The sequence below is a fragment of the Eschscholzia californica genome, unplaced genomic scaffold (genome assembly GCF_041429995.1).
Source record: "Eschscholzia californica isolate CP2 unplaced genomic scaffold, dmEscCali1.0.p SCAF_4, whole genome shotgun sequence".
In the NCBI taxonomy this organism is placed as follows: Eukaryota; Viridiplantae; Streptophyta; class Magnoliopsida; order Ranunculales; family Papaveraceae; genus Eschscholzia; species Eschscholzia californica.
The window spans coordinates 38,930,745-38,954,671 of record NW_028238461.1 but is presented as its reverse complement, the minus strand read 5'-3'; the positions used below and the strand labels follow the sequence as shown (position 1 = coordinate 38,954,671).

Below are 23,927 nucleotides of genomic sequence, written 5' to 3'. Positions count from 1 at the left end.
ATTTTCATGAAACATTTTAAGAATGCTAACTTTGTTTGAGTTAATGCAGAAAAGGGGAAAACTCTTTTATTAGCTTGTAGAATTGATGAACACCGTGATTATTCGATGGAGGCGGAAGATGATGAAGATGGAGTTTGAGATTGTTCAATTAGAGGAAAACATCAAATGAGAATCAATATTGATGATGAGACAGTAGCTTCAGATTCTCAATTAATTGAGAGTACACCTTTTTCTCCTAATACTCATGATACTTCAAATCTAAAATTATGTCTCACTTCAACCCTATCACGAGTTATGCCATCATGATTTAGTAGCTATATCATAACCAATGATAATGACGATTCAGACAAATAGTACTGGGATACAGGGTTTAGTAACCATATGTGTGGTAAGAAAGAACTATTTTACCATTAGATGAATCGGAAAGTGGAGATGTGAAATTTGGAAATTCAAAGTGTCAATTACGGGTAAAAGTAATATTTTTTATGTTTAAAAGACGATTCATATGATTATATATTTAATGTCTATTATGTTCCTAGTTTGAATTGGAGTTTACTTAGTTGGACAACTTTTCAAGGAAGGAATCATATGTGGGGTGGATTTCAGTCATGGATTCACATATTGTGATCCTATCATTTTGAAGAAGTAGTAAAAAAATGTGGGGTGAATTTCAGTCATGGTTGATGAAATTCATTCAATTGAAAAAATTGATATTCGACAATAAATTTTTCTTCCCGCTGAAAGACAATAAATTTTTCTTCCCGCTGAAAAGAAGTCTATTAGGGTGAAATGTTTTTTCAAAACCAAGTACAAACAAGATGATGGTCAAGTAAATAGACTAGTTGTGAGAGGGTATGAACAAAAACTAGCTTAATATGAAGTTTCAAGTCGAATGACAAATGACTGATACTTTTATTAAGCAAGCCATTAGAGGTCAATTAATTTTTTTAAGTTGAAGATCGTGACAGGAATGACATTGATACATCAATAAGATGTGATAAACACGATAACCGTCAAATTTAAACCTGAGACCTCAAAGGTTTTGGAGTACATACATACCAACTGAGTTATCTGTCGTCGGCACTACACAGTTACTCTCGACGCTACTTGCACATATTTATTGGATACCGGTGGAAAGAATTAAAGCAATATATTTGTTCTTTCACACCCCAAAATAATCCTTAATTCAACAACAATGTATATATGTATTGTACACACACAAACAATCAAAAAAAAAAATCGATAATAGCCGATAACTGTGACGAACGACAAAGACTTCTTTCTGACTCTATATCCTTCAATCTTTGTACCTCAGTTTTCCCAAAAAGAATATCGCAGGTGTTGTTAAAAATATCACCTTTGATCCCTTAGAAGTGGTTCAGAAGCAGACCCTGCATATATCGCCAAAAAGTTATTAGGCGAAGGTGGTTCCTGTGTTGTAGTAAATCAATACTTTTGTCTAATTGACACGTTTGCTAAATGAGGAGTATTATTCGGTCTAATCATGAATGCATCAGGAAAGTGGGAAGGTTGAGTTCGGCTTAGTATCTGTATTCAACTAAAATGGGAGAAATGTTCACTTCGACAGTTAAAGATTCCAAAGTTTGGCACCCTAATGAATAACAATAGTATTATAATTAAGTTCAATGCAGCAATGAGCTGCTATGTCCAATGAATCCTAGACCTTGAACCCAAAACCCTAGACCAAGGGACACAAAATGTAACATTCAATGAGCACCCCCCCCCCCCCCCCCTTCCAAGAAAATTGTTGTGGCGCATAGAGATGCTGATGCACATTGATACTTCTGTGATACTCGTTCACACTTCAATGAGTATAATGTAAGATTGTGTATGCATATTCTGCGCTTAGTTGCACAAGATGATGTTAAAACACAAAATTTTCACTCTGAAGGGTGTTTGTATAACTCAATATGATTGATCCACTTATAAAAAAAAAATATGATTGATCCATGCGTCAGTAATGCTGGTTGCAATGATACCTGGGGTGTTTTTTTGCTGCCGTTTAGAAGTTCTTTCTTGAATTTCGGCTAAAACAAGACGAGATAGAAGAAGACCAGCAATCAAAGCCCCAATAATAAGCATCACAAAAACTTCATTCCACCCCTTCATGGAAATAAACCCTGTTAAAAGAGGCCCAAGAGCAGCGCCAACTGATCCAGTACCATTAATAATTGCAGTTACTGTTGCCAGTGCACGCGAATTTCCCTTCAGAGATTTATGGGTGCCAAGATCGGCAGAGACTGCAGTTGTAATAAGTGCATAGGGACCATTTACAAACAGCCCTGCAATCATCATCAGAATGATATTCCAGGTCTTTGAAATACTACCATATAGACGGTAGAGGACTAAAGCAGGAATTGCAGCATACATGAAGCTGGCTGCTGTAATTGCCCGTGCATTAAGTTTATCAGATATATAGCCAGCGAGTATTCCACCAACAATTCCCCCGACATCAAATAGAGTGGAGAGGTTTCCAGCAGACTTATCGGAGACGTATTCTCCACCGATTTCTACATAACAACATAAAAGAATTAGAAATTTGTGCAAATTCATTTACCATTTCATTCGATATTAAATGCTTTTTCAATATGGTGCAAAGTTTGCATGACGATTAAGTAATCTGTCTCGAAACATGGATAAGCAGCTAGAGTATAATACCAGGGACAAGGATATCTATAGATGGCTAGTCTGCAACTAGTGAACTTGAATTTATCAATTAGAGAAGCTTTTCCAAACCAAGGAAAACATAAACTCATGTTTTTTCGCATACTGTAATTCTAAGCCATCAAAGCTAATCAATGTAGACACCTTCAATTGTAAACCTCGAGATAGAGAATAACTGAGACATAAGAGATAAAAACAAGATACAACACGATTAGTGAAGAAAGTTGACACGGAACCCTTCTCAATTTCACTAAGGCCAAGGGCGGACCCGCGTAGGGGCACGTGCCGCCACAATTGCAAAGCTAAATTATTATTTCACATAGAGGTAACGAGTTCTTATAAAACAAAACAGCACTTTCTGTCAAGAAACAAGTTTGGCTCTATATTTTTCTCTTTTGACCCCCTGTTTTCAAATCAGATCCTCTTTGAGCATTTTTCTCTTATATATATATTGTGACTCTTTTCTCTAAACTTCTTTAAGAACGTAAAATCTGGTGATCATTTTTCTAGACATAAAGGGGGCTCATTCTTTTAAAATAAAATTTATACATATTATTTTTTTATATAATTTAAATGTACATAAGACTAATTATTTGTATTTACGTTATAGTCAATGCAACTCACAAGTTAGAGGTAGTCGAGTTGGTTGGGGGCGTAGCTATAAGATAGAGAAAGCACTCGACTGAAAGTCAGATCGAGATTTTTGCATAATTTAAAACTTCTTATGATAACTGAAAGTGCCCCGCACAAAAAAAAAAAATTCTGAGTCTGCCACTGACTAAGGCACAGAGTTTTTACCACAAATCAGAAATTTTTGCATAATTTAAAACTTCTTATGATAACTGAAAGTGCCCCGCACAAAAAAAAAAAAAGATTCTGAGTCTGCCACTGACTAAGGCACAGAGTTTTTACCACAAATCAGAACGTATTTGAGAAATTATCATATTTACCCATACTCAGTTAAAGAATTCTCATCAAGACACAAAGATAACAGAAAAGTTAGAAGCAATGACCATACCTGTCTGGCTAAGATAAAAAGGCAACCAATACAGGAAAGTGTATGCGACGAGCTTTGCGAAGAAAAGACACATGGCAAATGGTATAACACCGGGTATCCGAATAGCTTCTACAAGCCCAACAGCACCGCCTCTGTTTGACGAACCAATTTGACGGTTGGAACTTCTTTCAGCTTCTTGTCTTCGTATCTGGGCTTCTACATCTTTAGATCCTTCCTCTACTTCATTGGAGATCATTCCATTTGAACATTCAAGGCCAACATCCTCGGGATAAACAGGCAAGAACAAGTAAACCATTATTCCTCCTAAAAAAATTGAAGTACCAGGGAGAATAAAAGACCAGCCCCATCCATTTTGTAGAACAGATGCAGCAAGAAGGGAGCCAGCAATACTCCCAACACAAGTATGTGCATTCCATATACCCATTATCAAACCTCTCTTTCTCTTTCCAAACCAATTTCCAACAACAGCAACAACAGAAGGCCACCCAGTGGCTTGAAACAATCCAGCAATCATTTGCATAGCAAGATAAAACCAGAAGGCATGGATATTCCAAAAGTAACCCATTCCAAAAAGCCCAATAAAGATTCCACTACCAATCATGCCTGTAGTCAAAAACAACCGGAGGTCCAGCGAATCTCCAAGATGCCCCACTACATACATTCCTAGAGCATAACAAGCAAGAAACGCAACGTCGATCTCCCCCAATTTCGCAGTACCTTCTTTTCCATTAAATGGGGCCCATCCCTTGCCAGGGGACAACGTGGTAAAGTTACCGACCATCCCTCTACCGTTCACAAAAACCTCCCCTAATGGCCAAGGATGAGTAGAACCTAGATGTACAGGCTCTGGATGCAAAACACTCTTAACTATGCTGGTGGGTTTTCTAGAAGCATGGTAGCAAGCATAAGCTATGAAAGTAAGCAAAAGAACGACATATCTATATGTACTTAGACTCCAATTCAAGTTTCTAATAAGGTGAATTCCATATGGAGTTCCCCGAATTGCATCGATTGTCATTTGCATGCTTAGAACCCTACGAATCAGATAAGTTTCAAATATCCAAATTCAAAAGTGTACAATTTCAATCTTAGAAACTAGATTCAGAACTAAATGGAGAATCATATAATAACTACAGAACTCAAAATATACAAATTCAAAATGTAATAACTAAAGAACTAAATGAAGAATCATATAATAACTAGAGAACTAAATGAAAACCCATACAAATTCAAAATGTATTAGCAAACATCAAAAGATATAATTAGAAAATGTATTAGCTAAAGGGAATCAACCATAACCCACTCAATGATAAAGAATGAGAAGTAAGACATAGCAACAGAAACTGCAGCAACACGTTGTGTATTTTAATACAAAATCATGTTGCATGTTAAACATTTCACAATATCGGCCAGAAGCTTCCTCTGAGCTGGTTGAAAATTCAATAATGTTATGTGTTGACATTATTTTTTTAATGGTACATTATTTGGGGAAATCCGTTTTAGTTTCAGGGTATCTAAGATTGTGGGTGAAAAATCTCATTTCCACCCTACTATTTTGTTTCATTTTTTCGAACAAAAATATCAATAAATTAAATTTCATCATTTAAAAAAAACACCCAAAAGAAAAACCTTATAAATAAAGAGGAAAATCAAGATTTTTCTGCAATTATAATTTGAATCTTGAATCTAATTAAATCAAGAATCGGTTAAGAACAACTTATCTGATTAATGTTGAAAAGACCCTGATCAATGAAATCAATATACTAGAACAAATAAGATGGCAGTCCCGATCTGTCTCAAACCCAATTTATCCAAAAAAAAACTCTCAGCATCTCTAAATTCATTCTCGGTGGCCCCAGATTCGCACTTGATGGGCTAACTGCTATCAGATAGGGGCTTTGGTCCTTCCTGATCATCATTGATTATCTCAGTACTTCTGATTCGTTTCTAGTTGAGATTATTAGAATGTTACCGGAGTTGGGAATTTCATGGACACCATCTGTGATTGTACATTAGGTGAAAATATTCACCTTGATATTAACAAGACAGGAGATAAACCTAAACAGAATGGTGCATTGAGTCGACTGAAAGAAGTTTTTGGGTGGGGGGTTTTCGCTTTACATCTGGACCGTTGCAAATATTGACGGTCCGGGTTAGGTATTAGAGGAGGAACCTAAACAGAATGGTGCTTCTGTGTCATATGACAAATGGCTATCTATCAGGCGGGTGATTTGGATTTTAGGGAAATATAAAAAAGTTTCTGGCGAATAAAATATCAAAGTATGGAAAACTAAAAATGTTCCCCAAGACACACATTTCTTTTTATGTGGCCGGTATTATCGTCGGTCGGCGAAACTCGTTGGTGTTCTCATCTTCGATCTCCCTCCCTCTCTTCTCTCTCTCTTGTCTTTCTTCTTTTTCATCTCTCTCCTCTATCTTCTTTTTCTTTTATCTCTCTTCTCTCTCTCTCTCTCTATCCCCTCTCTTTATCTCCGGTGAAGGGGAGGAGCCTCCTTCACCAGTTCTATGGTTTCCAGACGAGGTCTGGTTTGAGAAGATGAGATCTCGTCTGGTTTAATTTTGTTTGGAAACTAGAACTCCAACGAAGGGGTTCCTCCCCTTCGTCGAAACATATGTGAGAGAAGATGAGAGGGAGACGGACAAAGAGAGAAGAAGATAGAGGAAGAAGTGTTGTCGGAGCTGCTGCAGGTGTCGCCGAAATTTTGGTGGAAGTCGCCGGAATTGATGGTGGTAGTAGAAAAGGGAAGAAGAAGCTGAAAATTATAACGATTTAAGTGTATGGAGGAAACAAAAAGTTCCAAATTCCTTTTGTTTCTATTCAAAACTTTGTACTCGGATAATTTATTTATTTCTCCAAATAATTCAACCCAAAGAATACAAAGGTAGCGATTTTGTAATGGTAGGAAGAGGGAAGGGTTATTTCCCGATTGGGACCCAAAAGTTTGACTACTTTCCCGCATGGCCTTTTAAAGTAGAGAAAATGTCGACACGGTTTGCTTTTGTGTTTTTCCATGCATCGACTAAACAAAGTCAAATTCGAGCTTTCCGATATTACTCTTTTGTATTTTTCCTTATTTATTTCTGTTTTACACTTATACTTATTTCTTTTGACTGAAAGATTTTTTTGTAGCGGGATTTTTGTTTTAGATATGGACCGTTGCAAATATCAACAGTCCAGGTTAGTTATTAGAGGAGGACCTAAACAGAATGGTGCTTCTGAGTCATGTGACAAATGGCTATATATCTTTTTTTTTTTTTTTGAAACTTCCTTATATAACAAAGCAAATTACAAAGGGTTCGAATCGAAACAAAGTTACAAATTCGGAACAACATTGTAATTAATTAACTGCTGAAGGACTAAAATTAAATAAAGCTTAATTAACGGGGCCGAATTGAAGCAGCCAGATCATGAGCATCCTTATTTTGCCCACGATCACACCATCTAACTTTCATCCGACGCTCAGAAATAAACGATCTCAGACCATTAATTTTATGGGCCAACCTCCATGGGATAATCGGATCGACGGCTGTGATGTATTCGATTAGAACCCTAGCGTCACCTTCCATTATAAAACCACCACTTTGGATTTCTGCTGCTAGGGTTAAGCCGACTTCCAAGCTCCCAACTTCACTTTCTAGAGGAGAAACCGGCGGTATTTCTTGAACTATCGAAGCTACCACTTCCCCATTAGAGTCTTTAGCGATGGCAGCACATGAGGCAAACGTCTCACAATATCCACCATCGAAGTTTATCTTGATCACTCCAGGAGGTGGAGGGATCCAGTTTGATTCCTGCAAAATTAGGTTAGATGAAGAGGGTTGAGATGGAATGTTTAAGTACCTGATAGCTTCCTTTGTAGTCCACCATATTCGATCCAGATCTGGTTGTCTTTGCCTGAAGTGAACTTCGTTCCTCGATTTCCAGCATTCCCACCAAAGGTAAGTTACTTTAAACCATTCCATGTTACCTCTCTCTTTTGTGAGTAAAATTTTTTGTAGACGTTTAATCGGATCCTCTGTAATGTATGGTATGTCTTCAATCCCAGCCAGGTTTATAAGATTTTGGTAAATAGGACAAGAACCAAATAAATGGTTTGTTGTTTCATCTGCTCTTGTGTTACAAGTGGGGCAAACCTAGGCAATGTGTGGGAGTCTGATTCCTATGTTTTCCAAAGTCGGTAAGCCACTGTGTATTAATTTCCATATGAAGTTTTGTATTTTTGGTGCCATTTCCTTTTTCTTCCAGAATTCCTTCCAAGGAAATTCGTATACCTCTTGAGATAGAGCTGGTAGTTCCTATCCTTATTATTGGGTCTGCTCAGCTTAGCACTTCAAAATGTATGGTTGGTTAGACATATAAAGAGAAATTAACTATCTATTTCAAGGTTTGCAAAAGGCAACCATTGCACATTTCAGTTTTCTCCTTGGAATTACAAGATTGATGATTGGTCCCTATGATGTCTAATTTAGGCTTTAGGTTACTAATCGGGATAAAGAGACAGTTGTTTCTGATCTCGAACTGCTCTTCACGAACTGAGAGGCGACACCTGCATAGAATTCAGAAACATCTCTAAAGCTCAAATCAGTAAGGTGTTTTTGTAGTTAAATTAATTAGGTTGAGTTCCGAGTTCTCTTGACTACTTTCTTCAAAAATACAAATGGATTCACCTAGGTCTTCATTTATTTACTAATAAATTATCTTGCATTTTATTCAATTTTTATTTGTAACTTTTTTATTGTGCGAAAGAGGTATATTCAAATTTCGCACAGGATCCCCAGGTTCTCAACCACGCCCTGGTGGAGATCTCTAAATAACTATTTTTATTTGATCTACGTGTCACTCTTAAATTTAATAGGAAAAAAAGAGTTTAAAAAGAAAGTTTTCTATTGGCCAAATATTTTAAAGTGTGACTAGGTGACACTTAGAAAACTCAAGAAGATATTCTAATCTTAGAGTGTCTAATAGAGTCCTGTTTTGCTCTAAAAAGAAATAATAGACTCCCATTAGAGAAAGTTTTTTACGACGCCGATATTGGGACCTCTTCGTAAACTCCCTCTAATAAGACAGGGTTTTTTTTTGTCCTTTTTCAGTCTGTAAAAAATACTAAAATACCTTTTATTCTATTCACCACCTAAACATGGGAGTGTACGAGAAGGATCATATATCAATTTCTAAATAACAAAAACTTTAGAAATCTTTAAGCAACACTCTAAATTTTAGAGTTTAAATATCGGAGATGTTCTAACAAAGATGAGGAAAATTAAGAACATGCGAATTTTATTTGGGGCAATTTAGCGATACCCCCTCACTACTAATGTCCAATTAGCGATATCCCCTTTTTTGATTAGATATTAGTGAAACCTCCTTTTTTTGCACTTAGAAGTACGAAAGTACTCTTATCCTTATTCCTTTATCTAATTTTTTTCTTCGATCTCTTAAACTTCTGATGTTATGCTTGACGACGTATCTTCATTTCTCATAGCTCTTTTTTTTTCTCTCTTATCCATATTTTCTCTACTTTACCAACAATATTTATCGAAAATTTAAAATTAATACATCTCAACAACTCGAAATAAAAATCGTAAATTCTAAGAAACTCTTTTAACTTCTCATCTATTATCTGTTTTACGTTAAAATTGATGTTTCCAAGTGTAACCGATTTGAAGAAGCCCTCTTGATATCTGTTGTTCATTCTATTAATTATAGCTCGTGTACATTAAAAAATACAAATGCAAATTAAAATTATGAATTGAACGAAAAATTAAAAACTTAGAAGATAAATTATTGATTGAACTTGTAAATTAGATAGAAAAATTCACGGAATTGCCAAAATTAGACTGTTATGTTGGTCGTATTGATATGAGAGAGAAAAAAAATATATAATAAGTGCAGAGCTATTTTCGTATTTTTAAGTACAAACAAGAGAATTGACTCTGATATACCAGGAAGGCAAGTCGAGGGTTTTTTAGGAGAGAGAGACTCCGAGCTGACGTCAGCCACATCGAAGTCTCCCCCCTCCTTTCTCCCTCACTGAAAACCCTAACTAGCAAGAAAAGGAAAACCAGCTGCACACGGTGAATCGAGCAGCCATAATCACTTAGGTCGTGGGGTAATCTAGATAAAGTTCCCTGTTACCAAAGTAATCTTAAAGATCAACGGACCAGTAGAGGCAACCGAGAGTCGCTGTTCGTCTTGGGAAGCAGCAAGGAGGAATATCCAGGTATCTTTAGGTACAATCTCTTACCCTCTATTTAATCTACATCTGGCTTAATCTCCTAGGTTTACTAACATGAATAATTAAGGGATATCAACCGAGTAAACTCTTCGACTTCCCCTCGCATGCGCCGCACCTGGGTGACTGTCTAGGTCATCAACAGGTTGAGTGTATTAACTCCTCTTTTACAAGTGGTGAAGATCTCTAGAAGATCTTCCTTTACTCAAGACGAGTGTAACTCTAGAGATTACACGTGGTTTGAGACGAAAGAGAGATGTCAAAGAGGAGAAGACAGAAGAGACCCATCATATCCTTTAAAGTTCTCTTCTGTCTTCTACCCTTCTGCATGTCTTTTCTGGTTAGAAGAAAGACATTCTCCATCCTCCCCTTCCTCACCTTAGTAACCACGTTCATGTCGATCCACTCTTCTGATTCGAACATAGAAGACATAACTAGAAAGATGGCGGTTCAGCTTAGTCTTTCAGAGGGTGGTAACCTAACTATTTGCTATCCCAAACCCTCTGAAAACAAAGACCTAATGGAGATATCCTCGGGTTTCTTAGCTCGGTTGTGTTGTAGATACGACTATGGTATAGGGTTCATTAGGAAACACCTTTCTGGCCAATCAAGATTTTTTAGGGAATGTAAGATCACTCCATCAACCACTGGTCCGAACCATTTCCTCATCAAACCTCGTAATCTCACTGTGTTGAACGAGATTCACCAAGGAAGACCTTGGATCATAAGGGGTTACTTGGTCGTGATGCAGGAGGTGGAATTCCCACTTAAAGAGATCATCCCAGCCCTCATGCTAGAGCCCATGTGGTGTAGCTTTTCGGGTCTACCATCCTCAATACAGAACAGGCAAGATCTAGACCTTATCTTCTCATGCATGGGCTACATCATCCAGATTTTACCTAGAAACTACAGCTCAGGGTCCACTTCCACTATCCGAATCCAATTCATGTATGATGTGAGGACGCCACTATTATCCACTCTCAACTCTATCTTCACAGACAGAGGTAAGCCAGTGAACTTTAGCTACTATAAATTTCCTAAAGCTATATGCCATAAATGTAGGATAGTAGAGCACTCGATAACCCCCTGTGTCTTACCTCAACCTCAAGCTTTTGGTAATTTTAGTAAGACTCAACCTTCTGTTCCCCTCTCCAATGAATCTTGGGCCCTCTCAGTGGTCACGTCTAATGTAGCTAATGATATGATGAACACTCCCATCCCTCCTCATGATATCTTTCAAGGGAGGGGAAAGAGGAAAGACTTAGACATGATAATGGAGGTAAAAATCGAAGAGGATGTCAGGAGGAAGTCCAATCTTAGACAAGCTTTTGAGTTTGAGAAGATGAATGATGTATACTTGAGAGAGAATCAGGTGGGATGGTATTCTGGTCAGTCATCGTCATCCTCCCTTCAATCTTCTTCCATTCCTCCTAGCTGGTTCTCTCCTCCCATGGAGTCCATTGACAGTCCAGAGGAAAGACGCCGTCATCTCTTTGCTGATACACTCATGGCACCTACTGGTTCAGCTTATGAGACCAGAGAAGAGGGGGAGAAAGACTAGTTTACTCGGTTGAAGTTTTCATCTAGCTGTTTTGTGTTGATTTTGTTGGAAGTTTAGTTAAGTAAGTTTTTGTATTTTGTTGGTTTGTTTAGTTAACTTGATCTTAGTTTTGAATTCTGGTTTAGCATCTAATATAAGATAGATGCTCTTGGATTGATAATTTCAGTTCTATTATCATATGTTTATGAGGTTGTTAGTTTCAGCTTCTTCTTGTAATACTTGGAACCTTCCTGACACATTCAGGACTAAGTGTAGTAGATCGATTTAGTGGTTTTAATTTACTTTCCTGCCTGTTTAGATTAACTTGCAATATAGTTCTAATTTTAGTCAGCTAATACTTTGGTAGTGTAGTATTATATTCTTATTAGGAGTCGAGTGTTGGATTGACCTAATAGGTCTAGTTGGGTTTGCTGGCTTGCTTTATTGCCCGATTTTTTTCCAGCCATTCTGTCCTCTAGGGTCTGTTACAGATATCCTTCTCTTCTTGCTGCTGGTCAGAGGCAGAGGAGGATTTAGAGGGGGGGCCGTTAGCCATTTAGCTAGCTTGTCTTTGGGCCTAATGCAGAACCCAACTAATCAATGCCCCACCATTCTAAGCTGGAATGTTAGGGGCCTGGCCCAATTTCTTACCAAGAAGCACCTCTTGAACCTCATCAATAAATTCAACCCTGATATAATATTTCTAGCGGAAACTAAGAATAGATCACACATTATTAATAAACACTTAAAGCTTCAAAAATGTTATAGCGGTCATTACGTAGAGCCTAGCAGAAAAGCGGGTGGCCTAGCATTGTTCTGGAAGCACAATTTAAATACTACCATTCTTTACTCGGATCAGAACATGATACATGCCAAGATCAACAATACTAACAACAACTTCAACTTCTTTGTCACGGGATTCTACGGTAGTCCTTACCATAATAATAAATTGAAACCATGGAAAACTCTGAGCAATCTTCATATTGACCAAAATACGCCTTGGACGGTTATAGGAGACTTTAATAGTGTCTTAGACAAAGATGAGAAAATTGGTGGATCCACAGCCACAAACTCTCATCTAAATAGAATTCTCTCCATTATTAGTCAACTCGAACTTATGGACATGGGTTTTAATGGAAACCCATACACGTGGAGTAACAAACAATTTGGCGACAAATTGATTCAAGAAAGGCTGGACCGAGCACTCTCCAATTTTAATTGGCTCCAGACCTTTTCCTTAGCTAGCATTAATCATTTGGAGGCAGTGGGCTCGGACCACCTCCCTATCCTTTTGGCAGACAATAGGAACCATTATAGTAAAACGAAACCTTTTAAATTCATTCGAACCTGGATGGATCACCCGGAATGTCATGATTTCATTGCGGAGAAATGGAATGTCAATCAGGATATTCAGGTGAAGCTAAAAAAACTTAGTAAGCACTTAACTTTTTGGAATAAAACAGTGTTTGGTAACATAGATAGAAATATTAAGAACCTCATCGAGAGAATTAGTAACTGTAACAATAGAGAGGAGCTTAATAGGTTAAATGAACAACTTGAACAGCTGTTTCTCCACCAAGAAAACATCTGGAAAGAAAAATCTAGAAATAACTTCATCATGGTAGGAGATAAAAACACCAAATTCTTTCACTCCCAGGCTATCCAGCGTAACCGACAGAATAGAATTAGAGCCATTAAAGATAAAAATGGTAACTGGCAGGAAAATACTGAGCATATACAAGACATTTTTACAGATCATCTATTAGAGATTAATACGACAGAACATACTGAAACCGCCTCTAACATGCTTGACCTCTTCCACCCGAGTATAACTAGTCTTCAGAACAACAGGCTTACAGCCGTTCCAGATGAATATGAGATCAATAACGCGATCAAGGGTCTGAAAAAAGAAGCGGCTCCTGGTCCTGACGACTACCCACCTTTCTTCTTTCAATCCAATTGGGACACCGTCAGCGCTGATATTCATCAGCTAATTCAGAATTTCTTTCTCTCAGCCGCTCTCCCGATTGAAGCCAATCATACACATATTTGTCTGATCCCAAAAACAACAACACCTCAGACACCGGCGGACTTCAGACCTATTAGTCTCTTGAACACTACTTACAAGATCATCACAAGAATTTTAGCAGATAGGTTCAAAGAAACTCTTATTGATATTGTAACTCCGGTCCAAGCAGCTTACCTTCCGGGTAGGCAAATTACTGATAATATTATCATAGGTCAGGAAATTATACATTCCATGAAGAAGTTGAAAGGAAAGGCAGGATACTTTGGCTTGAAGCTAGATATGTCCAAAGCGTTTGATCGAATAGAATGGAATTTCTTATATGATATTATGAGGAAACTAGGATACTCTGAACAATGGATTAAAATGATCACTACTTGCATCTCAACCTCCTCAATGGCTGTTCTTATTAATGGACACCCCGGACGCACTTTTTACCCGACCAGAGGGATTCGGCAAGGCGGTCGCCTTTCCTTTTTATTTTGGCAATGGAAGGTCTGAGTAGATTACTAGTGGCTAATCAGGATATAGGCACTTTTCAAGGTTTCCCAACCAATAATACGGACTTGACCATCTCCCACCTTCTGTTTGCTGATGATTGCATTATCTTTGGTCAGAACTCCTTAGATAATATTCATATTCTTAAAAGCATTCTGAAAACCTTTTGCGAGTCTTCCGGTCAAATGATTAACTATAAGAAGTCTAACATTTTCTACTCTAAGAACTCCCACCCGAAGTTTAAGCGTATGATTATGCGCTCTCTGAAAGTCAAATATGCGTCTCCGTCGGATAAATACTTGGGGGCACACCTATTCATAGGAGCCAACAAGCGAGTAGCCTTCCAGGATCTCCTCCAAAAGATCAAGAATAAATTAGAGAAATGGAACTTTTCATTCCTTTCTCAAGCTGGGCGCACTATTGTTATTTCAACAATAGCTGCCGCTGTACCCCGATACCAAATGCAATGCTTTGCCTTACCGAAAGGCATCAGCAAAAGCATTACGACGATTCAAAAGTCGTTTTGGTGGGGTAAGTCTAGAGGCATATGTACGAAATCGTGGTCGTCCATTTGCCTTCCCAAAGTATTGGGAGGTCTAGGAATTCATCGCACTGAGTTAGATAACACAGCTATGCTCAGTAAATTAGCCTGGAGGCTTAAAACTGAACCTAAAGCTATGTGGGTGCGATTTCTGAAAGCCAAATACTTCCCGAGAACGGAGTCTCCAGGTCCCATCAAAGCACATCATTCCTGGCTTTGGAAGACCATTAATAAATATACATTTCAAATTGATGAGTTAACTACTTGGGAAGTCCACAATGGTAATCACATCAATATTTGGTCGGACAACTGGATTCCTGATAATATCATCCCGTTCAATATTGCTAATAACACACATATTACGAAAGTGGCACAATTTATTAATAATAATAGATGGGATGACACTACCCTTACTAATATCTTTGACCAACACACACTTAATCTTATAAAATCTATTCCTATCTGTATGGAAGGTGAAGATCAAAGGATATGGAAACTAACTAAATCTGGAAAATTCACAGTGAAATCAATGTATAACTACTTATGTACGATTATGAATTCTCCCATTAATGTTAATCCTAATTGGAAATTCATATGGAATCTCCCTAATGTACCTAGAGTCCAAATATTCATATGGAAAATTTGTACTAATGCTCTCCCAGTTAGGGAGAGAATTGGTAAGTTTATTAATAACAACCTTATATGTCCTAATTGTAATGCGATCGAAACTATAGATCATGCTCTATTACATTGCCCTTTGGCTAAGAACATATGGTTCCATTTTAACATTATCTCAGAGAATATTGTGAATATTAAAGACTGGATTTTTTCATGGGAATATACCCCTACTTTTAAAGATGCAGCTTATCAGAACCTCCTATCCACAATTTTATGGATAATATGGAAAACTAGATGTGATCATTGTTTCCAATATGAAATAATCGACCTATCCCAAATCATTAAGATGATCAATAAATTCCCCAAGAATATGATACCTAATATTAAGAATTGTAAACCCGTACAAATTAAATGGAACCCTCCAGAAAGAACGTGGATGTAAATTAATGTAGACGCATCTTTTATCAATGTGAATGAAATGACAGGTGTTAGCTTAATCTTACATGATGCGGAAGCAAAATTCATTGCAGCTCAAACGTCTCTATCCAGATGCAGGAATAGTGAGGAAGGGGAAGCCATTGCTATCCTTAATGGTCTCGTATGGGCAGCAGAACATGATTATAAAAACATTATCATCGAGAGTGATAACATTAATCTCATTAGCCACATTCAGAATCCCAAGCATGAAGTTCAGTGGCAATCTCGAGTTCATCTCAAGAAAATTCACGAAAGCAAAAATCAGTTTAATAGAGTGAAATTTAATTACATCAACAGGAAATTGAATATGCCAGCTGATAAGCTTGCGAAACGTGCGAGAAAGAAAAATAAATCTGAATCTTGGCACAGAATCCCTTACTTTCTTACTTCTATGTACTGTAATAACACGTTGATTTATTAATTTAATCCGAACACCTTAACAGAAAAAAAAAAAAAAAAGTACAAACAAGAGAATTTCACTAACACCAAATTTAAAAAGGGATATTACTAATTGGACATTAGAGGCGAGAGGTATTGCTAAATTTCCTTTCTGTTTGTCCTGCCTTATGTATGCGCGACTTAGCCCGATTCCTCGAGATGTTCGAACACAATCATCAACTACTAAAATATAAGCTGCACTTTAATCGGGCTAACAGATCGGGACAAATAGAATTAGCATGTTTTTAATTTCCCTCGTCTTTTCTTTGTTTTCAGTCTGTTTCTACAGATAAGGCTCAGACTCCATGAGTAAGAAGTCTCTCCTTCTTCCCTCAACCAGATAATCTCCCAAGCTCTAATTTTTACCCTTCTCTCAGAAAGAGAATCATGGGTTCCAAAGTTCTCCTTCAGGTACTTTCTCTCTCTAACTCTCCTTCTCTCTAACTCCTTTCTCTCTCTAAAAATCGTCTGAATTCGATTTTGTACAGGCACTCATTTCCATCCCAGGAACTGCTGCTTCTCAATCTCAATCAAACAAATTTGGGTTCTCCACTACCTTCCCTTCTCTCTCCTCTTCATTCAACTCCAATAGAGTTACTCTTTCTAGGGTTTCTTCTAGAGGACTTGGTTCCTCAATTAAACCCTTCATCTCCACACATAGTAGACAATCCCTTGTGGTAAGAGCAGAATCAAATTCTGATGGAGGAGAAGCGGCTTCGTCTGATAATGCCCAAATTCCAGAATCAGAACCAGCTGGAGAAGCCCAAATTGAAGTTGAAGCTGTAACTGTAGCTGTAGCTGAAGCTGAGGGAAAACCCTCTACTCCCAGAAAACCTAGAATCAAGCTTGGAGACATAATGGGGGTATTTCTTAGTCAAACCTTGAATTTGATGAGAAATGTTTAAATTGTTTTTTTTTTTTTTGTGACTGTTTCCTTTTGATGTATTTGGGTTGTTAGATTTTGAATAAGAGAGCAATTGAAGCATCAGAGAAGGAAAGACCTGTACCAGATCTTAGAACTGGAGATATTGTTGAAATCAAATTGGTAATTAGGGTTCTTACACTCTTTGTAGTTTGTATGTAGATTGGTTTCCTTTTATCTTCATTATTTTATATTGGTTATGCTTGGGTTCACAGGAAGTGCCCGAAAATAGACGTAGGGCATCTATCTATAAAGGGATTGTAATTTCTAAACAAAATGCTGGAATTCACACAACTATTCGAATTCGAAGGATCATTGCCGGAATAGGAGTCGAGATTGTCTTCCCCGTGTAAGTAATTCTTTTCTATCACTCTTAATTTAACATTGCAATTTCTAAAGTATTATGACTTATATTGGGAAAGAAGGATTGGAACACACAATTTGGTTAATTAGTGATGAAGTTTCGTCGTATCACTCAAACAAGTGGGGATTACTAACACTTCTCTGACATAAAATAATTTCATATTATTTTGACTGAAAGTGGAAGTAGCTGTAGAGAAGATGTTGAGTCATGTTTTACTCGTGTCTCTATGAGGTCTATACTATATACTCCATTGTCGTATATTTGTGTTGAGCATGTCCATGTTTTTTCCTTTCCGATGTGTCCTATGGCAGCATAGGTGCTTCTGGCATTGTTATGTTGTAAGACACTAATGTCTTCATTTAGTATCCTACTCGGTTAGAATGTTTATGTCCATTAAATTTTTACTAGGTTTCTCTTAGTCGTGGTTCATCAAGACATAAAATTCTTAATGAGTTGTTTTCAAGCCCAGTGCAATTTTGAATCACAATGGTAATACCACGTAACCATATTGCTGTACTTATTGTTGTCAAACTTATAACATGAATGAGCTGTGAAGCCTATTCAGGTTGAGTGGTAAAATGTGTGACTCTCCACAGTGGAGAGCAAGGTTTGAACCTCGTTGTTTTAAAAAAAAAACTATTCTGAATGAACTAATAACTTAGATAATACTTCTTTTCTTTTTCTTTTTTTTTTCTTTCTTTTTTGAAATTTTGAGTGCATCTATTAAAGAAAGAAAACTGTATACAAAGGATGGGGGTTAGGACTTAGGACATGGATTTTCTCACCATATCCGCGCCTCCCAATTTACTACCACGTCTAAATATGAAACAGATCTAAAAGTAACATTTCTTTTAGCCCACAAGTATATTGTCCCTTTAATACTTTATTTTTTTAATCCTTCTAAACGAGCATTATGCCTGTCTTGACATATCAGAATGTCGGCTCCTCCTTAGTTTAGAGTGACTTTTTTAGAATCTCGAAATCTCAGACTGGAAGTATCTCCGACCATGTGGTCCTCCTCACTTGCCTTGGTCATACATGTCTCGCACTCTTCGCTTTTGGTCGGTTTTGTTAGATTGAACCCCATAGTATCGCCAGAAAACTAATCCATGCGTGTAAGAGTTAGAAAATGCAACTTTCGATGCCCACAAAGTATAAATCAATTACTGATATCTGGTTTCTAGGCTAATTCTAAAATCAACCTCATCGAAGTAGATCCAGCACCCCGTCGGTCGACATAATCAACAAATACTAGCTGGATTGATCTACTATCGGGTTGCCTTTGGTGCTGTGAAATCTCTTTGTCATAAGTGGACTGTTATAGTGCAGTGGAGAGTCTTCTTTGAAGATGTGAACTAGAAAGACATCGAAAAATGAGAACTGCGCCAGTTACCGTATTTAAGATTTCTCCATATCAACTGACTTATGTTGACTCTTCTATATAACATGGACGCTTATAGGGGGTCTTGATATACCTATACGAGATCTCACACATTGAGCAGGAAAAAGCTAGTGTAGCTACACAGCCATGCACACTGCGTAATGGGAAATATTCTTCTTTCCTCTGGAGTCTTACTCAAAGTTTTATTCAAAAGCAGATGTGCACATTTTCCTGGCCATACTCTCATTAAATGTTTTTCGGGAAATCTCAATGGTTTAAATTTAAGTTAATGTGTCATCTATGCGAAAGACTCAAAATAAAACACCTAGTGATTGTAGCACTACCCTTACCCATATTATTGTAAAAAGGTGACTTAGAGTGGCTCTGAGTTTGTTTGTCTCGTCACGAGTAAGTCCCAGTAACTGAAACAACAAATAACAAGATGTAAGTATCAAATTTCACATGACATTGAAGTGACCATCGGATATCTCTATGCCAGAGTGACGAGTATCAGAAATCTGGCACAGGGAAAAAAGTTTTTAAGTGTAGTATCCACATAATGTAACTTTTACTCTTATTCATAAGAAGCTGAGAACTGTTAACAGTATAATGAAATCCATTTTATTACAGGTACTCACCAAATATCAAAGAAATTAAGGTGGTGAAACACAGGAAGGTTAGAAGGGCTAGGCTGTACTACTTGAGGGACAAACTTCCCAGGCTCTCAACCTTCAAGTGATTTATGCATTTTTTATTTCCTCAATTGCTTCATTTCTCTCTCTACTTCTCAAGGAAATTGTATTTCTATTGAATCGGTAAGTTTCTAATGGCATTTTGTCTTCTTTTTCGCCTTTTAAGTCTCTCTGTGGATGCCTTCGTCGTATTCCTTCAATGACTTCATCATCTTCTTATTCTTTCTTGCTTGACTAAATGCAAAATAAAAAGATTATGTATGTTCTGGTACTAGAGCAATTCCGATCTTGGAGGGGCTTAGGCCCAAAAGTTAGTTTTTCTTTAATATAATTCATTCAAAGGGCTTTACCTCAAAAATCAACTCCAACTTCGAAGGGGTTTAGGTATAAAAACTGCGCAGTGCTAAACAAGTGTGGGGTTTTTTTGTGAATGTGTGAAAGACGTGTGTGATGTTGTGTACGTGCGAAACACGCCGGTGAACTATTTTCGAAATAATTTTTATTTTTCAGATTTTGAACTTCTCAATTTTTTTTAAATGAAATATAATTATGACTACTCAATTGAAAGATTAAATTTACTTAAGTACGATTAGACAACAATGATTACAACTTACTAAAGATTACTAGAAGGGGTTTCTTGGGTCTCGTGGAAGATCAGACATATAAGCATCTCTAACTGCCTTAAGCACCCGAGCGCCATCTTTATTGAGAGTCCTACAGTCAATCATCATTAAGTTCACACCATATTGATCTCTAATATATTGCATTTTGTTGTTTTTTGTGTTCTTGTAGTACTCGTCGGTTTTCTTGTTGAACTCGTTGAGATTCTTGTGCATCTTCGTCTCTCAATCCCCAATATACATCAACTTGAGGTTTTGAAGAACCACTGACTTTTTTATCTTTAGTAGTAGAGTTTCTAGAAGTTTCTCCGACTCTTGCATTTGTTTAGGTTTGTTTACGACCAATTGGTCTCCCCTCCGATGGATCCCAAGAGGGTATTCCTATGTTCGGGTTGAAACTAGAATCTCTTCTGTCCGATGTTGTCTCACCTGGCATATCTGACATCCACTTGTGTGTCATCAAAATTTTGTAGACATGTTCGTATCTAAAGGCTTTTCCTTTGTTTTGTTTTTAAAACCCCTCAAGTTATATTTTGAACAGAAAGAAACAAAACTTACAAGTTTATATTACGAAGTAAAAAAAATAGAAATAAAGAGAGTAAAAAATTGAATAATTACCCGATCATTGTCGTTTTCTCTGCTTTTCTGTACTTTATTTACTAGCCTCAAATTAGAAATAAGGTTTTGACATTTAGAGTTTATCTCGCTGAAACGAGATTTACAACTCCTTAACGTGCGTTATTGGGCCGTTTTGCATTATATTAAAAAAATTTATTTTTTCTAGGGTCACCGCATCATATGTGAGTTTCAAATAACAATTAACAAGTAAAATATCTTCATCTTGAGTATACGGAATTCGTGGACCTTTTTTGTTGTAGTTGGGTAACAAGCATCATCAAATGTTGGGGGAACATGTGGTGATGTTTCCTTGGTATAATCATTTCCTATTTCAACAGACGAGAAATTAGGAGAAATCAATTCATAAGTTCTTTTCGTCAGGCATTTGTTGAACATCTTAAAGATCTAGTATATGTAAAATAGATAAAATAAGAGAATTGAAAGAGAAATAGCAACAAATAGAACGAGAGAAATTATAAAGAGAAAACTTTGGTGGGAGTTAAGTATGATAGGGAACCAATCCAATTTGGGTGTTGGAGCTAACCCAGCGGCCAGGAGACTTCCCCACATGACTGTTGGAACCCTAGTGGTCATGTGGGGAAGGCCCCCCTAGTCAACTCTACACTCTACAAGTAGAGTGGACTGATGGCTTCCTTGGGGTTGAGTCTTAATTCATGAATTGAATGAGCATTATAACTGCTTGATTTGAGTCCTAAAGGTCATATATATTTGCCATTAGAGGTCATCTTAAGGGGCCTAAAGTCTAACTAATCTATCTATACTTCATTTAAACTCAAGTACAATAAATCTTGGATTTACACTTCCATGGGAACACATGAGACCTCGGTGTTGCAGAGCGAGCGTCCAACCATGCACGACACCAAGAGGGGGTATACAGACTCGTATACTATTCTATTATCTAAAACATGTAACTTATGATAGTAGTGGAAAATAAATTTAATATCGATTAATCAATTGTTTACAATGTTTATGAACAAGTATAGTAAAATCTCTATAAATTAACGAGGGGTATTAATTTATCGATAATCAATGTTATATAATTTAATGGATATTCGATTTTGTCGAAGATATGGGTTGACGAGAAGAAAATTTATATAGTGCATTATTCTTAAAAACTAAGATATGTTGTGAAAACTAAGGAAATGAGATAGATTAGAGAAGAGTGAAAACTAATATAAACTAAGAACACCATATATCTACCTTAAAATTGTAATATTATACTAATTGTTGTGTACATTACATCGGGTTAGAACCTCTTTTATGGACTCTTTAAAGTGAAATACATTATGGCATTGACACAAGGGGGTACATCATCATTTTGTGCCCAAAACCTTATTGTGTGGTTTATTTACGACTCAGATCTTATCGCTAAAGGGTTGGACGACGAAAGCATCCACTTACGACCATAACTTTACTGCTTGATCTGTTTATGACCAGAACCTTGTTGCAAGACTTACTTATAGCCAGAAGGTTATCCCCACAATACCATTATCATGTTATTCCTCATCCTTATTATTCCCGAACATACGGTAAATACTGTTTTACCGTAGAGATCTGTTCCGACTACTCTACAAGCCGAATCATTTAAGTACTTCGACGACGGTTACCTCTTTATCATTTATTTAAATAGCTGGCTTGACTGTCGGAGTCCCCTTAGACCGACACCATCCCGGTGTCCATATGGTTCACGATCATTTGTCTCTTTTTGTTTGCAGGTCCTTCCGACACATAGCCGGTGCCTGCAGTCATTCGACCCGACCCATCTAGACTTTTGACTCTTGATCACCGACTGTCAGATTTTTGACCGTCTACATCTAATATTACTTAGTCTTTATCCATTAGCAACCATATTGTGTAATTATTATAGTTTCGCAATTCTCATGTGTTTAAACATGAATTGAAAAAAGAAGATTAACCTAGTTAGATATCTAATTAAACTTACGTAATTTTGTAGATCAGAAAAAAATTATGTAGAATCTTTGGAGAGAGAAACTGATTAGAACAAATTTCTCTCTGATGAAGAAATGAATGAATCATTTCAAAGATTTACGTTCTCCATTAATCAAGTAAATGAAAAAAGAAGAAAGATTTATGTTCTCCATTTAAACTCTCGAATCTGTTCTCTCTCATTTTCTCTCTCTAAAATTTCTTCCCTTGAAGGTTGTTGCTATTTCTGGATGTAGGGATTTAACGGTTTGCTTTTTGCTCTTTTTCTTGGGAATTTGGCTATTTTTCTTGGAGATTGTTGTTATTTTTCTTGGAGGGTTGTTTTTAGTTAGAGGAAGAAGATGAAAAAAAAATATCATTTAGAAGGGTAATAAAGGAAATGAAAAAATAATCTGTTAAACTTGACTGACGATTTTTAAAAAGCGGATCAGTTTTGAATTTACGAAAAACAAGAGGCCGAAATGAGAACTGGTCACAAGCAATGGGGCAAAAAAAGAAATACTCTCCCCCTAAATTTTATATCTCTTCTCACTGCTTCCACTGGGCGGGTTTCCTTCGCCTGAACGGTTGAACCCCCTCTCTTCTAAGACGAAGAAAAAAGTTCATGGAGGATTTTGCCTGAAATCCTAGAACCTTAGAATTAGATCGAGGGTTACAAAACCCTCATGCTAGGGCCTTGCTCGCTTTTTCCCCTAGTGGCCCATGACCCATCAACCTTTGCCTACCCTAGGGGTGGGATTTTGGCCTGGAAACCCGGAACCCGCCCACGACCAACCGAACCCGAAGGGTCCGTGATGGTCTGATGCCCGAATCGGTCCGTACCCGCCCGACCGAAAGATCTTAAGCAGACGGACACGGACATAGGTCCTTACCCGGTGATCCGACCGAGTTCGCCCGCTTATATAGTCGGCCCGACCGAGTCCGCCCGCTTATATAGTCCGCCCGACCGAGTCCGCCCGCTTATATAGTCCGCCCGACCGAACCCGTACACACCCGTCCATTTATCCTACCTGTTATACCCGCCCGCCTATATGATTGATTTTAAGCCTTTAAATTTGTAGTGTTAGCTACAACCATTAGATTTCGAAAGTAAAAATAAATAACCCTAGAAATCACTTTTCTTAATCTTGTCTTCGTCGTTCTACTTCTTTAGTCTCTTTCTCCTCCAAAATCTCAATATCTCATCAATAACTTGAGAATCCACAATAAACCGATCGTAATCAATGAGAAGAAGAATAGAAACCGATCATAATCCATGAGAAATCTC

General features: G+C 37.3%; 2 protein-coding genes across 2 annotated transcripts; one reads left to right on the top strand and one right to left on the bottom strand.

Moving 5' to 3' along the window:
• Positions 1–1,133: 1,133 nt before the first annotated feature.
• LOC147544571 (putative glycerol-3-phosphate transporter 4) lies at positions 1,134–5,920 on the bottom strand. The gene is made up of 4 exons (XM_086633980.1): positions 4,835–5,920; positions 3,704–4,790; positions 2,001–2,531; positions 1,134–1,391 (listed from the first exon to the last, which is right to left on the bottom strand). The coding sequence occupies exons 2-4, from the start codon at positions 4,725–4,727 to the stop codon at positions 1,354–1,356; spliced, it is 1,593 nt and encodes a 530-aa protein (XP_086490106.1). The 5' UTR covers positions 4,728–4,790; positions 4,835–5,920; the 3' UTR covers positions 1,134–1,353.
• Positions 5,921–16,251: 10,331 nt separating this feature from the next.
• Positions 16,252–19,673, top strand: LOC147544570 (large ribosomal subunit protein bL19cy-like). Its single transcript, XM_086633895.1, has 5 exons — positions 16,252–16,506; positions 16,584–16,958; positions 17,054–17,140; positions 17,233–17,366; positions 19,393–19,673. Exons 1-5 carry the CDS (start codon positions 16,483–16,485, stop codon positions 19,499–19,501), a joined length of 729 nt encoding a protein of 242 aa, XP_086490021.1. The 5' UTR covers positions 16,252–16,482; the 3' UTR covers positions 19,502–19,673.
• The last annotated feature ends 4,254 nt before the right edge of the window (positions 19,674–23,927 follow it).

What these genes read in the sequence shown, in the direction of transcription:
- LOC147544571 (XM_086633980.1), bottom strand. Translation starts at nt 4,727, where the DNA reads ATGCAAATGACAATCGATGCAATTCGGGGAACTCCATATGGAATTCAC. An exon ending in TTTTTATCTTAGCCAGACAG is followed by an intron (nt 2,532 to 3,703) that starts GTATGGTCATTG and finishes GTTGTTATGTAG; the next exon opens with AAATCGGTGGAGAATACGTC. An exon ending in GCAGCAAAAAAACACCCCAG is followed by an intron (nt 1,392 to 2,000) that starts GTATCATTGCAA and finishes CGATATATGCAG; the next exon opens with GGTCTGCTTCTGAACCACTT.
- LOC147544570 (XM_086633895.1), top strand. Translation starts at nt 16,483, where the DNA reads ATGGGTTCCAAAGTTCTCCTTCAG. An exon ending in GTTCCAAAGTTCTCCTTCAG is followed by an intron (nt 16,507 to 16,583) that starts GTACTTTCTCTC and finishes GATTTTGTACAG; the next exon opens with GCACTCATTTCCATCCCAGG. An exon ending in GTCGAGATTGTCTTCCCCGT is followed by an intron (nt 17,367 to 19,392) that starts GTAAGTAATTCT and finishes ATTTTATTACAG; the next exon opens with GTACTCACCAAATATCAAAG.